The sequence below is a fragment of the Hemicordylus capensis genome, chromosome 5, assembly GCF_027244095.1.
Source record: "Hemicordylus capensis ecotype Gifberg chromosome 5, rHemCap1.1.pri, whole genome shotgun sequence".
NCBI lineage: Eukaryota > Metazoa > Chordata > Lepidosauria > Squamata > Cordylidae > Hemicordylus > Hemicordylus capensis.
The window spans coordinates 103,809,615-103,830,438 of NC_069661.1; the positions used below are offsets into that span (position 1 = coordinate 103,809,615).

A 20,824-nucleotide genomic window follows, 5' to 3' on the forward strand; every position below is an offset into this window, starting at 1 on the left:
AGGCTTCAGTACCTTTGCCTAGGCAACGTTCCGTATCGTTACAGGCTAACGTGCCACGGGTTCAACTGCTACCCACATCGACTAACCAAGTGACTACACAGACAGTGCATACTCACGTGCCTGTGCATTTTACTTCTACAGCTGTGGGCAGCTCACCTGTGCCCTCGGGTGATGATGATGGTGACATAGACGATGATTACACCTCTGATTCTACAGTGCCTGATCCGGACAATCCAGAGGCGCCTGCTCTACCTGATCCTGATTTGGATGTAGCTGCTATTCCATCAACATCGCCCAATGAGGAAATGAAGGGCTATCATCAGCAGGTAGCTGAAATGGCTCCAATGTTAGGCCTTACTTTGAAGGAAAAGTCCACTGACTTGGAGGACCCGGTTTATAACATGATGCAGGCAGCATCTGGCTTAAAACAGGTTTACTTTACCTATGTTGCCGCATATCTCCAGGGTGGCGAAGTCGGCGTGGGCGGTGCTCCAGACATCGACACCCACCTCGAAGCGCTTGGAGGCACTGTAACGTGTTCAGGAGGAGGAGAATGCTTATCTGATGCGTCATCCTACTCCTAATTCAATTAGTAGTGGACTGTGCTACAACATCTAAGGGTGGCAAACTACACACTACACCTGCGGACAAGGAGGGCCGTAAACTAGACGTTCTTGGGAGGCGCACGTATTCAACGGCATGCTTGTCACTCAAGATTGCCAATTATGTCACCTGTCAGGCAAGGTATACGCATTCTCTTTGGGAGTCCTTGTTCAATCAGCGTACTAAGCTGGAGCCAAATGAGTTCCTGAAGAGGTTCGAGATGGTGTTTGCGAAGTCAACTGCAGCTACCTGTCAACAGCTGGCTAATGCCAAACACTTAGCCAAATCTGAGTCTCGGACATTAACGTCATCAATAATTCTGCGGAGGTGCGCCTGGCTGCGGGCTACGGGCCTCCAACAAGATATGCGGGATCGCATTGAAACACTCCCGTTTGACGGTGCTGGCTTGTTTTCGGATAAAACCGATGACAACATGGAGCAATGGAAGAAGTCTCAGATTACTGCTCGCAACTGCACCAACCAGCGGTACACCAACAGATACTGCCCGTATAATCAATATAATCAATACCAGAGGCGCCAAGGCAATTACCGCCAGGCTGATAAGCGGGACTTTAGGTGTCCTTACCAACGTTATGGTGTAAACTTCAAACGGCCATATTATCCAAGGAACAAGGCTAATCAGACCAGCCAAACTAAGAGAACACCACAATCAAAGCAGCAGCTTTGATCTGGAAGTGAGCCCACTGTCAACATCCAACCAGCCTCTTCAAAACCATCTCACCAATATCACAGCAAGGAAAACCATCTCCTTGAACTGTGCCAGAGTTACCATCAAGCTGGCAAGCCATGCTCAAGCGTGGCACCACATAATATCAGACAATTGGGTCTTACGCATAGTGACAACTGGCTATGCTCTGGAGTTCAAGGAATATCCTCCATTTGTGGGTGTGAAGTACACCCCGGAAACCCCTGTATTAAGGGAGGAGGTGGAGAAGCTCTTGTTGAAGGAGGCGATTTCGCTGGTTCAGTGGGCTCTGAGCCAAACGGGATTTTATTCCCAATATTTCCAAGTTCGCAAACGCAATGGGGGCATAAGGTCGATCATGGATCTCCGGGGCCTAAACCAGTACATCGAGGTACGAAAATTCAGAATGACAACGTTGCAAGCCATCCTTCCGCTCCTGCACAGGGAGAATTGGATTGCAACACTCGACTTGAAGGATGCGTACTTTCATATAGGCATCCAGGAGAGCCATCGCAAGTTTCTCCGCTTCACCATGGGGAGCCAGATTTATCAGTACAATGTGCTGCCTTTCGGGCTAGTCACCGCCCCACGAGTATTCACGAAGTGTGTTGCAGTAATAATTGCATACCTCAGGACAAAAGGGCTGTCCATTTATCCGTATTTGGACGACTGGCTACTGTCGGCCAGGACACAAGAACAACTGCTAGAGCATGTACACATGGTGATGTCCTTGTTGGATGACCTGGGCGTGAGAATCAACTGGGAGAAGTCTTTTCTGCAGCTGGCAAGACGCCTTCAATATATCGGGGCGATATTGGACATGACAGCCCAGAGGGCTTATCTACTGGAAGAACGGTTTACGTGCCTGAGGACGCTAATCTTCTTATGCCAAGGAAAGCCGGTGCAAACGGCAAGGACTGTTCAAGTGATTCTCGGTCTCATGGCATCCTGCACCACCACAGTTTTATATGCGAAACTGCGTATGTACAGACTGCAGCTGTGGTTTCTAAAGGCCTACAAGCCAAGACAAGAGCCACAATCCAAGCAGGTAACGCTTCCAAATAAGGTGTTGGACTCAATGACGTGGTGGACCAAAGAATTGAACATGCTCAACGGCATTCAATTCGAGACTCTAAGATTCGAGACTTCGGCCACAATGACATCGGATGCTTCATTACAAGGCTGGGGGGCCCACCTCCTGCATCGCAAAGTGCAGGGGCTATGGACGCGGAAGGAGAAGATTCTGTATATCAACTTCCTGGAGCTGTTAGCTACGTTCAAAGCCTTGGTTGCCTTTCAAGAGGAACTTGTGGGGCAAGTTGTCCAATTACAGATGGACAATACGACCGCCATTGCTTATGTCAACAGGCAGGGCGGCACAGTGTCCAGGTCATTGTGCAGCCTCAGTTTGCAGCTGTGGAACTGGTATATTCCTCGCGGGATTTATCCCATTGCTGTTCACATCAAGGGCACCATGAACGTATTGGCGGACTCCCTGAGCAGAGAGCTTATGCTCGATCAGCACGAATGGGAACTGAATCCGGAGATAATAGAACAATTTTTCAGGACTTGGGGGAGGCCAAAAGTGGATCTGTTCGCAACATCCAAGAACAGCAAGTGCGATCATTATTGCTCCCGGATGGGGGTCGGCCCGAGCACCAAAGGGGATGCTTTTCAGTATCAGTGGAGTCAGCAGCTATGTTATGCTTATCCACCAATTCCGCTGCTACCCAGGGTGGTGGCCAAGCTTCTTTAGGACAATGCTCGGGCAATAGTGATTGCTCCATGGTGGCCAAGGCAGCCATGGTACATGCAGCTACTCAGACTGTGTCAAGACAGGTACAGGGGGCTGCCACAGTGGACAGATCTAATAACTCAGAACCAAGGGGAAGTGGTTCATCCCAACTTATCCGTGCTGAGTCTCACGGCATGGAGGATGGGCTGCTGAGGAGGATTCTCTTAAAACACCCATAAGCTATCCACAAGGCGCAGCTATCGGGCGAAGTGGCGCAGGTTTACAGTACATTCTACCTCTAAGGGATACAACCCCAGGGAGGCAAGCCTTAAAGCCGTCCTTCTTTACCTGACCACTCTGAAACAGGGCGGCCTGGCTAATGTTTCTATTAAGGTGCACATGGCAGCTATATTGGCACATCATGATGGCTGGGACGGAAAGACGGTCTTCACCCATCCAAGGTGTAAGGACTTTTTGAGAGGCATCAATAATCTGTACCCCCCGGTTAGCCTACCAGCTGAGAAGTGGAGTCTCTCTTTGGTGCTTTCGTCACTAACGGAGCCGCCCTTTGAACCATTGGGGGCTGCGTCGCTGAAGCTTTTGACTCCTAAGACTCTTTTTCTAGTGGCTGTCACCTCGGCCTGGCGTGTAAGCGAGCTACGTGCACTCCGTGTGGACGAGCCTTATACGAAGATTTATCCGGAGTGGAGGGTCATGCGCTTGGACGCCGAATTCTGACCTAAAATCGTAACAGATTTTCACCTTAACACCAAGATTATGTTGCCTGCCTTTTTCAGGGAACCTACTTCCGCTCTTGAACGGGCAATGCACTCCTTGGATGTTCGGCGTGCCCTGCTCTTCTATTTGAGGGCCACGAAGGATATTTGTAGGATGCCTCAGTTATTTGTTGGCCTACAGGGCAAGTGTAAGGGGCACTCCCCTTCCCGCCAGTGGTTATCTTTCTGGTTGGTGTAGCTGATTAAGCTGGCGTATGACCAACAAGGGGTCGAGCCACCGGCTACTATCAAGGCACACTCCACTAGAGCTTACGCCACGTCTGCAGCACATTTGTCAGGCATTAGATTTTCCGATATCTGCACGGCTGCAGCATGGTCTTCTCATCAAACGTTTGTCAAACACTATGCCGTAGATCTGCGTGCTGCTAAAGCAGCAGATTTTGGACGGGCGGTCCTGAAAAGGGTGTTACAGTGACTTGCAGTATTTACCCACCACCTGCTGGGTAGCTTGTAATTCACCCACTATTTATGGATGTATGGGCCCACTATCCTGATAAACAGGTTGCTTACCTGTAACAGATGATCTGGTAGTGGTTCCATACATTCATAATGCCCTCCCGTCCATCCCCGCTGGCAAGCCACTATACAATATGCACTTACTTGTTGCAACGTGCTAACAGGACTTGGCAAAATGTCGGCCATCAAGAAACTGAAAGTAGAGATGCCTAACCGCCACTAGAGGGTACTGCAGTCACGTGTGGGTGGCAGGTGGCGTCGCAAGGAGCTAATGAATTCTGCCCGAAGCTGATCTGCGCAGACGCAAAACCCACTATTTATGAATGTATGGAACCACTACCAGATCATCTGTTACAGGTAAGCAACCTGTTTTTGTTGGTAGTTGTGAATTTTAGACGAGTGTGTTAGCACCTTTGTCAAACTACAACTTCAGGGGATGTTTTGGGACACCATGACGGTTAAATTTTCAAGCAAAAGTTTATAACTTCAACCAGTGTTCTCTCTAATTTCTTCCATCTGTGTGCAGAATGAGTTTTGTTCTGGGTGGCAGTATCAAGGTGGTGTGTGCGCATGTAAACCGCCCAGGGCGGTTTTGGGTGGTATAAAAAATATGTTAAATAAAATTAATAAGGTGCATTCAGATTGGGGTCTTCTTGATTCAGCCTGAGCAGGATCTAAAATTAACTGAGTGGACATCAAAAAACTTTTGAGTATGCACATGTGCTCATGCTTTGGAGGGAATACTGACTTCAGCTCTTCATTTATGCTTGAAATGAAGGGAAAACAAAGCTCCACTCTTGTCATGGAGATTACTCAAAATGTGCTTTAACTGGCTTATACTTTCACTGAAGAAAAAGTAAACACATCCTACAATAAATAGTAATTTGAAATACTTTTAAATATTACATCATCTCAAGTAATCCATCAATCACCTTTATTTTGGTCTTAGACCAGCATAAGAGTAGTAGAATATATGAGGTACAGGCAAGGGTGCAATATAAAACTACAATTATGAAGCTATAAAAGTGTAGGGTAGCAATGACTGTGAGACCCGCCTCATAGTCTTGTCAAACTCTACAGAGAAGAGGAGAGCTGGTTGGCAGGAAATCCATTTGCATGATTAGAGTGTTAATAGACCTACATCAGCTAATAGTCTCAGTCTTGGGTTCTTAAGGTCCATCTGCATGGGTATGGAAAGGGGTGTGTGTGTGTGTGTGTGTGTGTGTGTGTGGTGCAGCTTCCAAAGTTAGAGTGAAAATTAGATGGGCTTATTTATGAATTTGTCAGCCTGGAGCTGTTCTGTATTTACTGTTTTGAGAGTAGTCTCCAATTTCAGATCAAACTTTCTCTCTTCAGTAGAAGTATAGCTAATGTCTGGAATTTCTACTGCAACAGAAGCTTAACATGTGCCTTTTCCTTGGAGATGGGCAAGTTGATGATAACTTTCCATGCTGGCTGCATTAGCAGAGTCACAAAGCCTCTTGCTTCCTGTCCCTTATACCCCTCCTGAGTGCTGGCACAGCCTGGTCAATAGCTGCTGCCCAGCAGATTATATTGCTGGAGCAAGGGAATGATCACTTGGCCACTTAGATCGGTACTGAAACTCAAGAGTAGACTTTGGCCTTAAGGCTGTAGATCCTCTGTCTGTGCCTGCCTGCCTGTCTATCAACTTCAAAAGCCATCCTGTTCACTAAAATGTGTTTATATGCATTTTAAATGCTCAAACATTTAAAATCTTGATGTAAAGAACATGTTAAATAAATTGATAGTTTGCAAAAGTGGCTTGGTTTAATAGAATTCTTTTCTCTCTCCCTGGGAGGCCCCCCCGCTTAATGTGTTCTCTTTGCCTGACTTCCAGTTTTGATGTTTAGTCTGTGTTCAGCTTTGTACTGAAAAAAGGAAAGATTAATGGTATTAATTGGTCTGAATATCCTCCTATGGCTTATGATCACATAAAAGTAGAGCCTGTGGCATTCTTCTGCTTATGAAATTATCTGTCTGAATCAGGTTTTGAGGCAAGTTCTGATCTCATTCTTGCCCAAAGATTGGATTTGTGTGATGTTTGTGTGGTACAGGTCTTATCAATAAGCCTCTTGGAAAGAACAAATTAGTTTTTCCTCTGAGAAACAATATTGGATAATACCAGGATACTAGTTTCAGTAGATGTTATATTTATTGTGCTATGGGCAAAATGAAGGAAAGCGTCACTTGGTTTTGTGCTTGTGCTTATTGTAGTCAATTGAATAATTACAAATGGAATCAGAGCATATAGTTGTACCAGGACAGAAACCTAGTTCAGAAGTTAACTCTTGAAAATAGAACTTGTGAATTGAGGGAGTGTTGGCTTATTTGGCATAAGTTAAAAAGTTCCTTCTGTGAATATGCTGCCTTTTTTGGCCACCAAAATCCACTCTTATCACAGTCAGATGTTTTTGTATTGTGTATGATAAAAGCATGGTTGTGGAAAGCTCTTTCTGTGGTGGGAGGCAGTTGAGGAACTTGTCGGCTTGATTCTTCTTGTGAGAAATGCTGTCTGGTTGATTTGGTTTTACTGTATGCAAGATGGCTCTGGGAATTGGTGCAAATTTGGTTAAATGGCATACTGGTCTTCTGTCTAAAGGCAGGCTAAAGCTCTGCTTATCAGAAAGGCAGTTTACGTTTTAGTATGACTTATGTGTTAATTACAGCTGGAAAGACAGTTGCATGAAGATGAAGAATTTGCCAGAACTCTGGCCATGTTAGATGAAACGCCAAAGAAGAAAAAGGTAACTTTTTTGGAAGAATTTGCTCTGTGTAAATTTATGAATCATAAGCATCTGGTTTGTAATTGCGAGTACATTCATGGAGGCCTTTGTTACCTCAGTACATTTTTTTTTTTTAAAAAGGAAAAAGTCACACCTATTTTTCTTCTTTCTTGATTATTCATTGAGCACTGTTTTCTTTTCTCCTCTGTTCCATAATCATATAGCGGGTGATCGTAATGAGTAATCTCCGTTACTCATTAACAGACACGGTTGCAGTATTTCCGGTACACAAAGTGGTGTTACGGCATAATTTCTGGAGTACATATCATGGCTGTATGTATTCCACACTAGTTGAGGGCTGCCTGGGGGAACTGGGGCAATCTGCCATGGGCCATCACAAAGCAGGGCCCCCAGGCCTCAATTCCTATGTGTACCGTTAATCTCTGCCCTGCTCTGCCACATTTCTTGACAGAATTCTTGGTATTTTGTTTAAAGTATCCATTTTTTATTTTGAAAAGAGGGAATGGTTTATCAGAGTATAAGATAAGATTATATTGAGCTGCAGAATGTAGACCCTAACTAGGGGTGTGGACAAACCATTCAACATCTAACTAGGGAAGAGCAGAAGGTTTCAAGTTCCCTCCCTGGCTTCTCCAAGATAGAGCTGAGAGTGATTCCTGCCAGCAATCTTGGAGAAGCCACTGCGTCTGTGAAGACAATACTGAGCTAGATAGACCAATGGTCTGACTCAGTATATGGCAGCTTCCTTTGTTCCTAACCAGTCTGCAATGAACTGAGCCGGTTTGACAGTTGGATCATGAACTATTGAGAGGTGGGCCAGCCTGTGATCAAACCAAACCCAGTCCGAGGGGCTATGCTTGTAAAGGGGAATCCGGTGAGGATTTCCTTTAGAAGCAAAGGGGAATCCTGACTTGAAAAGGCTTCTAAGCATGGCTGGTGGCGGGGCGGTGGCAGTGAGAGGGCACCTATTAAAAAGTAGGTGCTTATTAAATCCAGTGGCTGCTCCTTGAAACCCTGGCACTCCCCCCCAGCAGGATTCTTGCCCAGCAGAATGTACCAGACCAGCTGGTCAGTTCTACAAAACTGGTTTGCAGACCAGCGGTTTGGTTAGAACTAGTTTTGAACCAAACTTCAAAAATCGGTCCATGCACACCCCTAACCCCGACCAGACCACGATAAACTAGGCAAGGAGAAGCTACATGTAAGACTTCTCAAACGTGGACAAGAATTCTCACAAGGCCCCTCAACTTCGTACACACATTCCTGAATCCTTTCAGAAGGGCCCAACCATTACACCTGCTCCAGGCTCCATAAATTGTTTGGGCGGCCCTGCATGAGTGGGTCAGTCATACAAGGTGCCATAGATCAGAAGGATCTGTGACTAAGTGCTTGGAAAGTTGACAAACAGAAGATTCATCCTAAGAGCCATCCTGCAAAAAGGCAATATTTCAAAACCGGCTCTAAACATTGAGATTACTTAGTGTTCCGTATTGGGGATTCAAATGGCAATGGTTTAATCTCTCTGATAATTTTCCTTGGCAAAAGAACACGTTAGTGCCATTGCCTTTCAGAAATTCTAGTCCCTCAAGTACTTGAATGTAGGAATGGTGAGAAGAGGCAGGCTAGCAACTTGGCAGATTGGCAGTGGTTTTGAACCACTAAAACTTACAGAACTGACTTAAGTTACTTAAAAATATGGTTTGCCAATCTGAGTTTTGAGCTCAAAACTCAATTCTTACCAATATTAAAATAAAGTATAATTTCACATCTATTTTTGTTGCCCAAATGGACAACTTGTTAATAGTGCTTTTAGCATCTAGTTAAAGCCAACCCTTTTGTGTTCATCTAGTATTTCTTCAGTAGTTTCAAAGTCAGGCTCTTTGGAGAAAAGTGACAGATGAGTGAAGTCAAAGTAATTCTCTTTTGTGTGCTTCTTCCCAATAGCCCTGAAGCAAGGTTATAGCAGAGGTTTGGTTCTAGTAGCCAGCCCCGATACTATATTCTCCCACAGAAAACTGGTCAAAAGGACCAAACCGGTTCAGGAAGTACAAGAACACCAGGTCAGCGCTAAATTCTATATCGCATTTGTCTTTCAGACAAAATACAAATTGAAATACAGACAAATCTGTCAGTAGAGTAGGTCATCACAGAACGAGTGCAGTCTTGCTCTGATGATATGACAGATATTTTCAGTATCAACAATCCTGCCTGCTGTTTGAGTAAGTGGGAAAGTTTTGAATTTGCGGCCATCTAGTGTAGTTCCAGATTATTAGACTGAACACCTGGTCTTGTTTCCCTAGCCTCGGAAAGATTTGGAAGAGAAACAGACAGCTTCAATAGCCAAAATGAGCCCAGATGAAGCAGAAAAAAATAAGCAGGATCACAAAGGTAACTTTTATCTGAAAAGCAGATGTCTAGCTTGCCAATCCATAACACTTATTTTGTGCTCAAGTCTCCCTTCTGTTCTCAGTGAAGCCTGGCAGTTCAGCATCTGAACTGAGATCTTACACTGCAAAAGACCAGACTCCTACAGAAAGTACAAGAACGCCAGAGTCGTCTTCTAGTAAGGAGAGGAAGGATTTGGGGGATAAGACGTCTTCAAAAGTTAGTTCCAAGTTGGCAGCTCTGAAGCAGAAAGGAGAGGGTATTAAACAAGAAAATGGAACTCCAAAAGTAGAGAGTCTCAAAAGAGAAAGTGCAACTCCAAAAGGAAAGACTGTTTCACCAAAGGATGAGAGAACCCCTAAGCAAGAGAAGATTTCTCCCCAAAAATCAAAGGTAGGTTTGAGGACCACCCCTTGGGGACATCATATTTCATTCCTGTTCTATGTAATGTATGTTGACTAGAGTGCTGAAATATTTAGTGTGCATAAGTCTGCCTTCCTATTTTCCCCCCTGGCTGCCTGTTAGCAGTGGATTATAGTTTAGTATTCACATGCATGTTCTTCCACATATTCATCCAGGTTACTCAGGCCAGATGTGTCCACACTAGTGGGATGGCAGTAGGCTTCTCCCCCCCCCCGCCCCCCATTTATGTTTAGACACTGAGATGGTTGCACAGCACCAATCTCTATGTTCGGTTTTATGCTGTTTAATGACCTGGAATAACTTTCCCACCCAATGTCTGATGCTGTTGGCCAGGCATAGCACTAGAGCAGTGATTCTCAAACTTGGGTCCTCAGGTGTTATTGGACTTCAACTCCCATAATCCCCAGCCTCAGTGGCCTTTGGTTGGGGATTATGGGAGTTGAAGTCCAATAACACCTGAGGACCCAAGTTTGAGAATCACTGCACTAGAGCCTGACTGAGCATCTCCAGCATAGCGTGCCCTCTCCATCATGTACAGCACCATGGTGTGAAGAGTACAGGGCTATATTTTTCATAGAGGAAATCACAATTTTCTAGTGTTTCCCCTCTTCCTGAATGGGACTCGGTGGGCTTTGGGATATACAGATTTTGCCAGTTGGGTTTGAATCCGAATTAGCCTGGTTCTGGTTGAACTGGACTTGTTTTGGTTCGGCCATTGGACTAGTCCAGACCAGTTCAGGAGCCTACTGGTAAGGATGAGGAGTCCCCTTTACCAGTAAAAGGGAAGGGAGCCTTCCATAAGGCTAGGGAGGTTGGGAGGGGAGTCAGGTGTTTACAAGAATGATCAACTGTGGCGGGGGCAGCAGCAGCTCCCACCCCCACTGGCTTCCCCCAGAGTAGCCTGGGCCAGTTTGGGCCTACCTGCATGTATGGAGGCCATTTTAATGACTTCAGCGCTTGCGCGGAGGCCCAAACCAGGCTGGAGAAGACTTGAACTGGGCCGCTGGCAGCCCAGGCTGCTCCTGGGGGAGGCCGGTGGGGGTGAGCTTCTGCCACCCTCACCTCCCCGATGACCGCCACCAATCATTCTTGTAAGTACCCCTGACTCCCCTCCCACCCCCTTTAGCCCTAGGGAAGCCCCCCCGCCCCTTTACTAGTAAAGGGGAATCCTCTTCGGATTCCCCTTTTTACCAGTAGATCTCTGAACCGGTCGGGTTTGAACTCGGACCACTCAGCCTGCCCCTGTGTTCAAACTGAACCTCACTTTGAACTGGACTGTTTTGCACATCTCTAAATGTGACTGGTGCCTTTCAGTGCAGCAGGTCTAGGAAAATAAGTTTGCCAGGTGTGACTAAAAGTTTATATATATTTTTCTTCATATATGTCCTATACTGTTGGAGTCTCTATAGCTGGCCTTAGTATTTTGTGCTTGCCCTCGTATTATTGCCTGCTTATCACTTTGAACTGAATAGAACCTGACTACATCCATGCTTCTTCCTCCTCTTAGTCTGTAAGTCCCGAGGACTCTGAAAAGAAGCGAGTTAACTACCAGGCTTACAGAAGCTTCCTTAACAGAGAAGGTCCAAAAGCACTTGGTTCTAAAGAGATACCCCACGTAAGTCCAGGTGTTCGTTATGAAAGAGTAACATGGTGTGTGTCACTGGTGACTAGTATCTCTACTGATCTGGATCGTGATCCGTTGCATTCATAAGGAATGGGTTCTGCGCCTGCGCAGGGATCAATCGCGAATCGATTGACTAGCTCCTCGTGCCGCCTCCAGCTGCTCAGCACATGGTCCCTAATAATGGAAGCACAAACCATGTGCTGGGCAGTTGGAGGTGGCACGAGGAGCTAGTAAATCAATCTGCAAGATCCCTGCGCAGGCACAAAACCCATTCCTTATGAATACCAACGGATCACCTCCAGATCATCTGTTACAGGTGAGCAACCTGTTTTTCTAGTGGGGAGGTGGCAGGGTCTTTACTATAAATCAACTATTTATGAAAATAAGAAGTGGCTTCCCTTCCACATTCATTCTTTTATTTAGGTTAGACTCCTAGACTCACTCATAAGAGTAGCTTTTTCTGTTATGCCTACTGCTTGGTCTCTCATTACTCTAGCCACAGATATCTCTCTGCTTCAAGATCTGGATAGTGGTTCCAGACATTCATAACTGATGGGTTCTGCGCCTGCGCAGATCAGCTTCGGTTGGAATCCGTTAGTTCCTTGCGACACCGCCAACCGCCAATGCACGTGACCGTAGTATCCCCTTGTGGTGGTTGGACGTCCTTACAATCAGTTTCTTGCTGACCACCATAGCGATCAGTCATCGGAATGGTTGCTCCTCGGAGAACATAATTTCTTAAGCTTTTTAAGTTGGAAAATACTTTTGGCAACGACCTTTGGCATGGAAATGGACATCTTCAGAAAGCCCCTACGGATAAGGAAATTGTCTCGGACCTGGGCAAGACTACGGAACGGACTCAGAACTGTGTCAACAACAACAACACCACCACCCTCTCATGAATAAGGACAGGGTAAGAGAGAAAACCACCTTCAAGAGGTGTTGTGACTGTCACGGAAAGCTCCCCTCCACTGACGGGCACGAACTCTGTTTGTTCTGCCTTGGAGAAGCCCATAATACCGGCTGTTCTGTCTGCTCTACTTTCAATAAGCAGACATTAAAAAACCGTGCTGCAAGGCTCAAGGTAGCTTTAATGGAGGATGCTTTACTTCTGAGGCAGAAATCTTCTACTGAGGTGCAGAGACCTGCTCAGTCTATGCAGTCTAAAGTCTCGAATGCGCCAACTCAGGCCTCAGCATCGGACATTCTGACACCAGCCGCTTCAGCGCCAAAGGACAAGGCTCTGGCAAAGAAACCGGGCAGCCCGAAGAGAAAGGGCGGGGGGATGGTGAAAGCGCCTAAGCTGAAGAAACAGAAGCGTCACCATGTGCAGGACCGTGATGGTGCGGCCACTGCCACCCCCTCCGCTTCTGCTCTGCAATCCGTTCAAAGCCCACAGCATTGAGCAGTTTCTCTGTCCCTGGTGCCGATGCCTCGGCAATCTCCACCCACACCTTCCATGGCTCCGACTAAGCAAGTTTTTTCCATCGACGTCAAGAACATTGCAAAAGTACTTCTCTTTGACATCAAAGCAATCCAGTACGACGTCGAAGCCAATGAAGCAATTCTCTACGACATCGAAGCCAATGTCGAATCCACAACACCTCCCTTTGACGTCGACTTCGACATCGAGGCAGGATGTGAATCCCCTGGCAGTGATATGTGACGCTGAGCTCAATGCCGAGCTCGATGCCGAACCTGACCTCGGGCAAGACCTTTATGCTGATGACATTGAGGAGCGGGAACAACTTGAAGTCCGGGGACAAGGAACCTCTACAAGGCTTTTCTGGCTGCTGCGCTCGGAAGAGAGCACCCCTTCCACAGGTACCTTCACTGGATTCTGCACCCACCTCGTAGAGGCGGAGACGGAGATACAGATGTCAGCGATTCCAAGAACACCATCCTTTGAGGAAGGGGCACCTTCCCTAACGGGTATCTTGCCCCAGGGAGGTGGGGAAGCCAGCCGATCCACAGAAGAATACCACACCATCTCCCCAGAGGAGTACGCTCTTTACATTCAGTGGAAAAGAGAAAGCACTGCTCCTTTGGCAGGACGTAGAATAGAATGCGCCATCCAGACTACCCCGATATACACAGGTCAAAGATCTGTTTCTTTGCAGGTGGATATCCTACCTAAGCTTCAACTGCCCACACCACCACTGCACACTGGTACTCAGACTGCAGCTACAACTTACCTTCAACCGCCACCACTGCTATGCAGATTGTGTCAGGCTGGCACTCAAGCTGCAACCACTACTTACCTTCAGCCGCCACTGGCGACGTCCCCAGCTTCCGCAGTTGCATCCTCTTCTGATGATGGGGAAGACAGTTATGAATCTGATTCCACTGAACCAGATGGAGAGGAACCTATACTTCTGGATCCCATCCCTGATGTGGCACCCATCCCTTCAAACTCCCCCACGGAAGAGATGAAAGGATATCATCTCCAGGTGGCAGACATGGCTCATGTATTAGGTCTGAACCTGAAACAGAAGACGGAGTTAGATGACCCTGTATACAATATGATGAGTATTGCTACTGGATTACAACCTGTCTATATTCCTATGCTACCGCATATTTCTCGTGCTGCGAAATTGGTGTGGGAAGTAATTCAAACCTCAGTGCCCACCTCCAAATGGTTAGAAGCACTATATCGCATAAAGAGGATGAAAATGAGTACCTACTTGGCCATCCAACGCCAAACTCTTTGGTGGTGGACTGTGCCATGACATCAAAAGAAGGAAAAAGACATACTACGCCTGCGGACAAAGAAGGCCGTAAACTGAATGTCCTAGGCAGGCGCATGTATTCAACTGATGGGTTTCCTGAAGAAATTTGAAATGACCTTTCATAAGACAACAACAGCGACCCGGCAGCAACTGGCAAATGCCAAACGTTTAGCTGAATCTGAGTCCCGCACTCTGACTTCCTCCATAATTTTGAGAAGACATGCCTAGCTGAGGGCTACAAGTCTGCAGCAGGACATGAAAGATTGCATAGAATCTCTGCCCTTCGAAGGGAAAGGGCTGTTCTCAGATGAAACGATGGAGCAATGGAAAAAATCTAAGATCACCGCACGCTCCTTTGCACACCCGAGGTACTCTAATCCGAGATATCAACCATTTCAACAAAATTGTCAAAAGCGTCAGCCTAGTTATCGCTAATCTGGCAACGGAGACTTCCGGTGACCGTACTAACGCTATAATGCTAACAGGAAACCATTCTATGCCAGGAACAAGTCTGGCCAGGCAGGCCGTAATAAGCCAGCCCAGCAATCCAAACAACAACTTTGATCTGGGTTTGAGCCCACTAACGCTCTGCAACACGCTTCCCACCAACATCAGCCGCTCACCACAACTAAACCTCAGCACAAGGAACACCATCACCTTGACGCCAGCCAGAACGACCATCAAACTGGCAAGTCATGCCCAAGCATGGCACCGTATAACATCAGACCAGTGGGTCCTCCGCATAATAACTGCGGGCTATGCGCTGGAGTTCACGGAGTATCCTCCATTAACAGGCATGAAGTTTACTCTCGAAACTCCAATATTAAGAGAGGAGGTTCAACAGTTGCTGCTGAAGGAAGCCAGTGGAGTGGGCTCACGGCCTAACAGGATTTTACTCCAGATACTTCCAAATACCCAAACGGGATGGGGGAATACGTTCAATAATGGATTTGCGGGCACTGAATCAGTTCATCAAAGTGTGGAAGTTCCGGATGGCAGCGTTGCAAGCCATCCTCCCACTGCTCCATCAGGAGCGCTGGATTGCAGTACTCAACCTCAAGGATGCATACTTCCATGTTGGGATACAAGAAAGTCACCACAAGTATCTCCGATTCACCTTGGGACCGGAGATTTACCAGTACAACGTGTTACCCTTTGGCCTCGTCACCGCCCCACGGGCATTCACAAAATGCATGGCAGTGATAGTTGCCTATCTCAGGACACAGGGCCTGTCGGTATACCCGTATTTGGACAACTGGCTCCTGACCACCAGGACACGTCAACAGTTGCTGGCCCATGTGGACATTGTTACAATGCTGCTACGGGACCTCGGGGTCCAGATCAATTGGAAGAAGTCATTCTTAGAACCAGCAAGTCAGCTACAGTATATTGGGGCACAGCTGGATATGACGAAGCAGATGGCCTTTCTACCCAAGTACCGCTTCGAATGCATAAAAACACTCATCCAGACAATCCAGGCCCGTCCACAGCAGAGAGTAAAGATTATACAAACTCTGCTGGGCTTGATGGCCTCATGCACCATGACTGTACCATTTGCACGATTACACATGCGCAGGTTGCAAATGTGGTTTCTACGTGCCTTCAATCCACAAAGCGAATTACAGTCCAAGTGGGTTGTGTTTCCGGACAGGGTGTTGCCCACCCTACACTGGTGGACAAAGGAAGCAAACCTGCTCAAAGGCGTGCCCTTCCTTGTTCCGGTACCCACCTAGACAGTAATGTCGGATGCCTCAATGCTGGGCTGGGGAGCACATCTGGCAGACTACAGAGTCCAAGGCTGTTGGACTCCACGAGAGGCACAGCTGCACATCAACTACCTGGAACTTCTGGTGGCATACAAGGCCCTTTTGGCCTTCGAGAACCAGGTGGTCATCCAGCTGCAAATGGACAACACAATGGCCATTGCCTATGTGAACAAGCAGGGCGGGATGGTATCCAGGTCCCTCTGCACCCTCAGTCTACAACTTTGGCACTAGTGTAGTCCGCGTCAAATCTATCCGATAGCCATCCAAATCAAGGGCGTTCAAAACTGCCTAGCAGATTCCCTAAGCAGGGACCAGGTTCTCCTACAGCACAAATGGGAGTTAAACCAGGACATCTTGACACAGCTCTTCAGTTGGTGGGGTCAACCGAAGGTGGATCTGTTTGCAACAGAGGGGAACAGGAAATGCTTCCTCTGTTGCTCTAGGATGGGGCTGGGTGCTCGCTCCAAGGGCGATGCTTTTCAGTATCAATGGATCCAGGTCACATTCAACGCCTATCCACTGACCCTGTTACTGTCCAGGGTAGTGGCCAAGTTACTGCAAGATGGAACAAAGGCAATTTTAATTGCGCCATGGTGGCCAAGGCAACCTTGGTTCACGCAACTACTCAAACTGTCCAATGGCAAGTACAGGAGACTCCCTCACAGGACAGATTTGATAATTCAAGACCACAGCCAGATACTGCACCCAAACCTAATGGTGCTCAATCTGACGGCGTGGAAGGTAGGCTTCTAAGACGGATCCTTCTTAATACATGCAAGTCATCTACTAGACGCAACTACAGGGCCAAATGGCACAGGTTCTCTGCACACGTGGCATCTCAAGGTTATGACCCCAAAGAGGCTAGCCTGAAAGCAGTGCTTTTGTACCTGACTTCCCTGAAACAGAGTGGGCTTGCAAATGTATCTATCAAAGTTCATAGGGCAGCCATATCCTCCCGTCATGATAGATGGGATGGCAAAACTGTCTTCTCCCACCCAAAATGCAAGGATTTTCTGAGAAGGATAAATAACCTGTACCCTCCCATAAGACCACCCGTGGAGAAATGGAGCCTCTCCCTGGTGCTTTCCTCTCTAAAAGAGGCTCCTTTTGAACCAATGGACTCTGCTTCTTTGCAACACACATCTTAAAAGACCTTATTCCATGTGGCAATCACATCGGCACGACGGGTAAGTGAACTTGAGGTGCTGCGAATTGACGAACCTTACACAAGATTCTATCCAGATCGTGTGGTCATGCGCTTAGACTCAGAATTCAAACCAAAAATAATATCTGACTTCCATCTGAACACGGAAGTAGTACTGCCCACTTTTTTCTGTAATCTGTCTACACGTCTAGAACATGCGATTCATCCGCTGGATGTACGTCGGGCCTTGCTGTATTATTTGAAAGCAACTCAACCTTTCTGGACTACGAAATGTTTGTGTGCCTGAAAGGGAAACTGAAGGGTTGTTCACCCTCCCGTCAGAGGCTTTTGCATTGGTTAGTGGAGCTTATTAGGCTGGCCTATAGCCAGCAGGGTGTCGATCCGCCAGCCTCGACACACGCACGCTCCACTAGGGCCTATACCACCTTGGCTGCACATCTGGCAGGAATCAGGTTTAATGACATCTGTACTGCAGCCACCTGGGCGTCTCAACACACCTTTGCGAAACATTACTCCCTAGATCTTTGTGCGGCGGCTGCAGCAGAATTTGGATGGGCGGTTCTGAAGAGGGTTCTGCAGTCGCTTCAGAGCGTGCCCACCTCCAAACGAACAGCTCATGATTCACTCATCAGTTATGAATGTCTGGAACCACTATCCAGATAAACAGGTTGCTTACCTGTAACGGATGATCTGGTAGTGGTTCCATACATTCATAAAACCCGCCCGTCCATCCCCGCAAGGAGTGTGCATCACCTGTATCATCGTCTATGTTGTGAAGTTATGCCATTCTAATCAATCAAGTGCCATAGTTGGCCATCAAGAAACTGCTTGTAAGGATGCCCAACTGCCACAAGGGGTACTACGGTCACATGCATCTGGTGGTTGCTGGCATCGCGAGGAGCTAACGAATTCCAACCAAAGCTGATCTGCACAGGCGCAGAACCCATCAGTTATGAATGTATGGAACCATTACCAGATCATCTGTTACAGGTAAGCAACCTGTTTTTATGTTGGCCATAGGGTTGTAAATGATTCTCTGCAGCCACAAGCACTAGAAATATCTTCTCTGTTTCTAAAAAACAGAAAGTTCAACATCTTGTGAACTCTGCGCGTACTCCATGGAGTTAAAACACATTTGGAAGCAGGTTAGTGGTTTGTTCAGGAGCAGATAGTCTCCCCCGCTCCCACTGCTTCAGAGATGTTGTCTTGGGATGGGTACACACATGCTGCTACAGCCACCCTTCTGGAACATGTGTCACTTGTTACATTCAGTACACTAGAAATATGATGACTGCTGGCATAATTTAGTGATAGGTAATGTCTTGAGGGGCTGTTAGGAGACATAAGCAATTTGATATTCCCACAAAACTGAGAACAACCAAAGCATTCACCATTTTTCTGTCTTAATTTTTCAAAAGTCTACTGGTGAATGCTAACACTACGGAGACAGTCTTATGGGGTCTGACTGGTCTTCTTAAATGGAAAGGAACCGTTTTATTGCATTTTTGAATATGGCATTCAGAAATGCACATGGAAACGTTGTGCCTGTAAGAACCTTGCACGTCAGAGCACCGTTACTTGAAATGTTGGAATCCTTGATTGTCAGCAACACCCTGTAAAAATGAGTAATCTGTGTGCTCTGGTGGTCTCCTTGTGAGTAGCCGCAGCGTGGAGCTGCACCATGGCTACTCACGATCAGAAAGCCTGGGTTTGCGGAGTGCTTGCTCTGCAAACCCAGGCTTTAGGGAGGGCTACCAAAGCGGGTGACCTGCTCGTAAGCCACCGGGCTCGCCTGTGAGCCTGGTGGTTTACATAGTCAACAAAAATCGGGCTAGGCTTGGGAGTATGTGCTTTAAAGTTAGAAATCGACTTTGTCAGCTGTGGTTTTGTTGAATCGCCACTGGACAAAAAGAACAACTTTTGCTTGACACGCAACAGGCTCTGTGAGGAAAAACTACATTTATAAACCACAACACATATTTTATCTTTACTGCCTTTTTTTCCGTTTGAAACCATGCCTTTCCAGGTTTCACTTCTGTTTCTGTAAATGTAATGACTTTCTGTTGTAACACTTTGATGTTTAGGGTGGTGAAAATTGCTTGGAAGGTCTGACGTTTGTGATCACAGGTGTACTGGAATCTATTGAGCGAGATGAGGCCAAGTCTCTCATCGAGCGCTATGGGGGGAAAGCAACTGGTAACATCAGCAAGAAGACCAACTATCTTGTGAAAGGCCGTGACTGTGGCATGTCTAAGTGTGACAAGGTAAGTTATTCCAGATATGATGGCACTATATGCATTGGCATCCTGGAACCACTTATTTATTCAGTTAGTGCCACTTCAGACCCATACACCACCTGGTATCTTATCCTGTCAGTCTCACATCCAGAGAGAAATAGCAATAGCAATAGCACTTACATTTATATACCGCTCTATAGCCGGAGCTCTCTAAGCGGTTTACAATGATTTTAGCATATTGCCCCCAACATTCTGGGTACTCATTTTACCGACCTCGGAAGCCATTTGGGGCACTTTGCTAGCATTTAAAGTTTCTGTATATCTGGAAATGTAAGAATAGAAGAATCTCCATCATCCAGTCTTAAGAACAGAGTTTCTTTACTGGAATAGATGTCAAACATTCTGTCCAGCAATGCCTTTATATGCAGCACGATGGTGGCCTTCTTTATTTATCTTTGGCATCTGGCACTGGACGCCTTCTGTCTTGGAATATGGAGGTTCCAACTGACTATCATGACTCATAGGCCTATCCTTTTTTTATAGCCAGCTGAATTAATGCATATTACCTTCATTATGACAATTCTGCGACAAAATACTCTTTTGTTTGTCCAGAATTTCTAATCAGTTTCACAAAATGACCACGAGTTCTAGTATTATGAATGAAAACGAGAAGTCTGTCAATTCTTACCACACACAGTTCACATGAGGGCTGCCCAGCACATCTGATGCAGTTGGGGATGCTCCAAGAGCATACTTGCATGATATTGCAGGAGGACATCCCGACACGCTCTAGGAGCACCCCTTGATTGCACAGGGGCACACGTGTTCATCTGAATTGCCCCTCCCCATTGATGTTTGAATTGCCCTGATTTGCCACCGTGCTCCAAAACCCACATGCAGAGGAGTGATTCAGATGCAATCGGGGCGCAGAGAGTATGCCAGGTTGTCCTCCTTTGAGGTCAGGGTGGGAAAAACGTGGAGTGTCCTTGACAGCATCAGATGTGCTGGAATGCTCTTGGTGTGTCCTAAACATTATCACGTGTGCCAAGTAGCACTTGTCCAAACTGGCACTCTGTTCATTAAATTATAAACTTCTGTCATAGGTTCCTAGTTGTCCTTTAAAACAACAACAACAACAAAAAACCCACCTTCCAAACAAACTCCTTCCTTTTCTTTTTTTGCGTTGGGGTGAGCAGAACTGTTTTTGTTTTTATTTGAGTGGCAAGTGAGGAAGCTTTTAAAGGATCCTGGTGTAGGTAGAAGGTAGGTGTATTGGGCACACAAGTAAGCACTTACAGAGGTGTCCCTGTGTTGGTTTGCCTGAGAAACAGCATAGCCTGGTGATACCTTAAAGACTAACCGATGCATTGTAGCATAAACTTTCATGGACAACAATCCAATTCATTAGATTCGTGAAATGCTACTCTTGGCTG

The 20,824-nt window shown here is 46.6% G+C and overlaps 1 protein-coding gene across 5 annotated transcripts in view; it reads left to right on the plus strand.

The window, feature by feature from the left end:
- Positions 1-20,824, plus strand: part of RFC1 (replication factor C subunit 1) — a 90,946-nt gene that overhangs the window by 35,067 nt on the left and 35,055 nt on the right. For 3 of the 5 annotated variants that reach the window (XM_053254057.1, XM_053254056.1, XM_053254058.1), the window contains 5 exons: positions 6,985-7,062; positions 9,363-9,450; positions 9,533-9,840; positions 11,378-11,485; positions 19,239-19,418. In XM_053254057.1, coding sequence (XP_053110032.1) covers positions 6,985-7,062; positions 9,363-9,450; positions 9,533-9,840; positions 11,378-11,485; positions 19,239-19,418 — 762 coding nt within the window. The remainder of the gene's footprint in view (positions 1-6,984; positions 7,063-9,362; positions 9,451-9,532; positions 9,841-11,377; positions 11,486-19,238; positions 19,419-20,824) is intronic. The other 2 variants (XM_053254059.1, XM_053254060.1) reach the window with 1 other exon arrangement.